Below are 2,460 nucleotides of genomic sequence, written 5' to 3' on the forward strand. Positions count from 1 at the left end.
AAACATTCTGATTTTCCTTGGTACAAGAAAATTGACTGTAGTGACTTAGCGAATAAGGATTTTCAATCACATATTTAAAATATCATTCGAAACAAAAATATCGTCATTATGGAAGAAAGTGTATCTCTAGTTCAACATGGTTAACAAACATATTCAATGTTTTTTGGGAAAGTTTTTGGCTTTCTCCTACTTCATCTTGATACAAAAAAAAACTTTCTTTCCCAAAAATCAATCACTTCAAAAAATATAACCCCTTCAATTCAAATATTTAATTTTTATTTAGAGATATACATTATACTCAATATCTCGAAATGAAAGTAAAATCAATATTTGTAGAGCAGAAAATGAAAGTATCTCATTTGAATCTGAGTATATTTATTCATAATATCATGCTCTTTTTTTAAATTTCATATTACATATCCTCACATATTTCGCAAATTTCCTCGATTAGTTCTTTCAATCGCATTCTGAATGGCATGTGGTCCCAACACACCTCCAGAAGTTTCCTACGATCATCAGACATTAATTTTTCCATCAACTTCTTATCCCTTTTCATCTTCTCCAGGATATCTTTAGGTATTAAAATATAATGCAAATAAACCAACGCATGGAAAATAGAAAACAATTTTATACTTTCACAGCTCTTCATGAAAGTATCAAAGGGATAAATATTTTCAATTTTAACTTCATGTTCTTTCAAATGTGTTTCAAGCTCATTATAGTAGGATTCCAAAACATACTCCTTATATTTGGATCTTGTTTTCTTATCCGTAGTGCAGTAAATGAATCCAAGTATTTCAAACGCAGGAGGGCAATATCTTGTCAATTGATAGTCTACAAAGTAACACTTATCTGTTTTCTCCCTTCCGTCGTGTTGGAACATAATATTGTTGCACCAAGTATCGCCGTGACATAAAACTTTTGGATACTCCGAATTTTTCACAGCATTGAACCATTTATTGATTTGCACATCAATTTTCTCTTTTATCACCTCCGCAGTCAATTTCTTTGGGATATCTGGAAACTTTTCCAAGAAATATTTCACGAAACATTGCACAAGACTTTCGAAACCATTACCGGTCATGTAAAATATTTCTTCCAGGTACTCTTTGTAGTATTCATCAATCGTGGTTGTTGTTTCAAGGAAGTCTGATAATTTTTTCTCGAACACCAAACTGGTTGCGTGAAGTTTGGCTAATGGTGTTATTGATTTCAGCAGATGGTCATGATGGAAACTGTTACTCACATCCAAAGACGAGTAACCTTTGTAGGATAAATCATCTAGTAGGATCATTTCATCGGGTCTAACCAAATAACATACTGGGAGGAAGTCGACGAGGTTTTCCAGACCCATGTCTTTCAGAAGGGGAACAAAGACTGTGTACATGAACACTTCTTTCTTGAATCCTCCTTCACTCATCATTCTCAACACTTCCCCTTGCTCTAGCACAAATTTGGCGAAAAACTGTAGAACTGTAGGTTTTCCTGCATGTTCCACAAATATCTTCAGTTTAGCGTATGAGCCCAGCGATCCACCTCTTTCGTCCATATCAAGTAGATCGATTTTTTTTAGGTCGAAGTCACTGGTACCTAGTTTCTTCTTTGCGATAACATAGCACTCCTCGCGTAGGATTCTCGTAAAGCAGACACATTCATACAACTCTCCAATTGCAATCTTCAGACCAGAAGAATATTGCACTTTTGCTGCAAGGTATTTTTTCAGCAGTTTCTGAACGAGTTCCAGTTTAATCAAAGGAAGACACTTACGAATAAGTTTGTGGTATGCCAGCTTCGACATAATCGGAACTGAGTCGGTAGATTTCAGTAATTTTTCTCTCAAAGCATCGTGAAAATGATCCAGTAGGTCTTCCAAATCGTACTGCCTTTCCTTTTGGGTGGTATTGGAGAAAACAAGCAGCAAAACTTTGTAAATTAATTGTACGTACTTATATTCAGGGTGATTTAGTAACTCTTTCTTCAGGATAACTAGTTTATCGATTCCTGTCTTCAAACGGTCGATGTCAATATCTTTGTAGAACTCTTCCTGCGGGAGAAGAAACAAAGATTCTGCCACTTCATTGTTTTCAAATTGTTCACTTGTAACTTCCGATTTCTCTGCTAAAATTGTGAGCACTGCTTTCAAACCTCGCACAGACATTGTTCTCGTTCAACTGATAAATGTTTCGGTTTGTAATCGCTGAATGTTACTGTTTGGTTTGGGCAGTCGTATGAATGACTAGTTCATAGATAACTGTATAGCTGATACTTGTTCGCTGATAATCTGTTTAAAAATTTGTTATCGAGCTGTTCAAATTATGAAATTATACAATTTAAAGACGTAATTACTGCTGGATGTTCTGATAAAAAGAAATCAGTACTTCAGATTGCTTTTGTGGAATTTATCAGGTCTGTGATGTGTTTGCCACACGAAGTAAAGGCATTGTATGGTTCGAAATAATA

General features: G+C 35.0%; 1 protein-coding gene across 1 annotated transcript; it reads right to left on the reverse strand.

Moving 5' to 3' along the window:
- Positions 1 to 358: 358 nt before the first annotated feature.
- LOC111512142 (uncharacterized) lies at positions 359 to 2,250 on the reverse strand. Its single transcript, XM_023168248.2, has one exon. The coding sequence runs from the start codon at positions 2,156 to 2,158 to the stop codon at positions 413 to 415; it is 1,746 nt and encodes a 581-aa protein (XP_023024016.2). The 5' UTR covers positions 2,159 to 2,250; the 3' UTR covers positions 359 to 412.
- Positions 2,251 to 2,460: the final 210 nt, after the last annotated feature.

This window comes from Leptinotarsa decemlineata, unplaced genomic scaffold (genome assembly GCF_025532065.1).
Source record: "Leptinotarsa decemlineata unplaced genomic scaffold, Ldec_3_MD MMD2_tig00002082_RagTag_RagTag, whole genome shotgun sequence".
NCBI lineage: Eukaryota > Metazoa > Arthropoda > Insecta > Coleoptera > Chrysomelidae > Leptinotarsa > Leptinotarsa decemlineata.

Bases quoted from the DNA above. Each gene is read 5' to 3' on its own strand.
- LOC111512142 (XM_023168248.2), bottom strand. From the start codon at position 2,158: ATGTCTGTGCGAGGTTTGAAAGCAGTGCTCACAATTTTAGCAGAGAAA.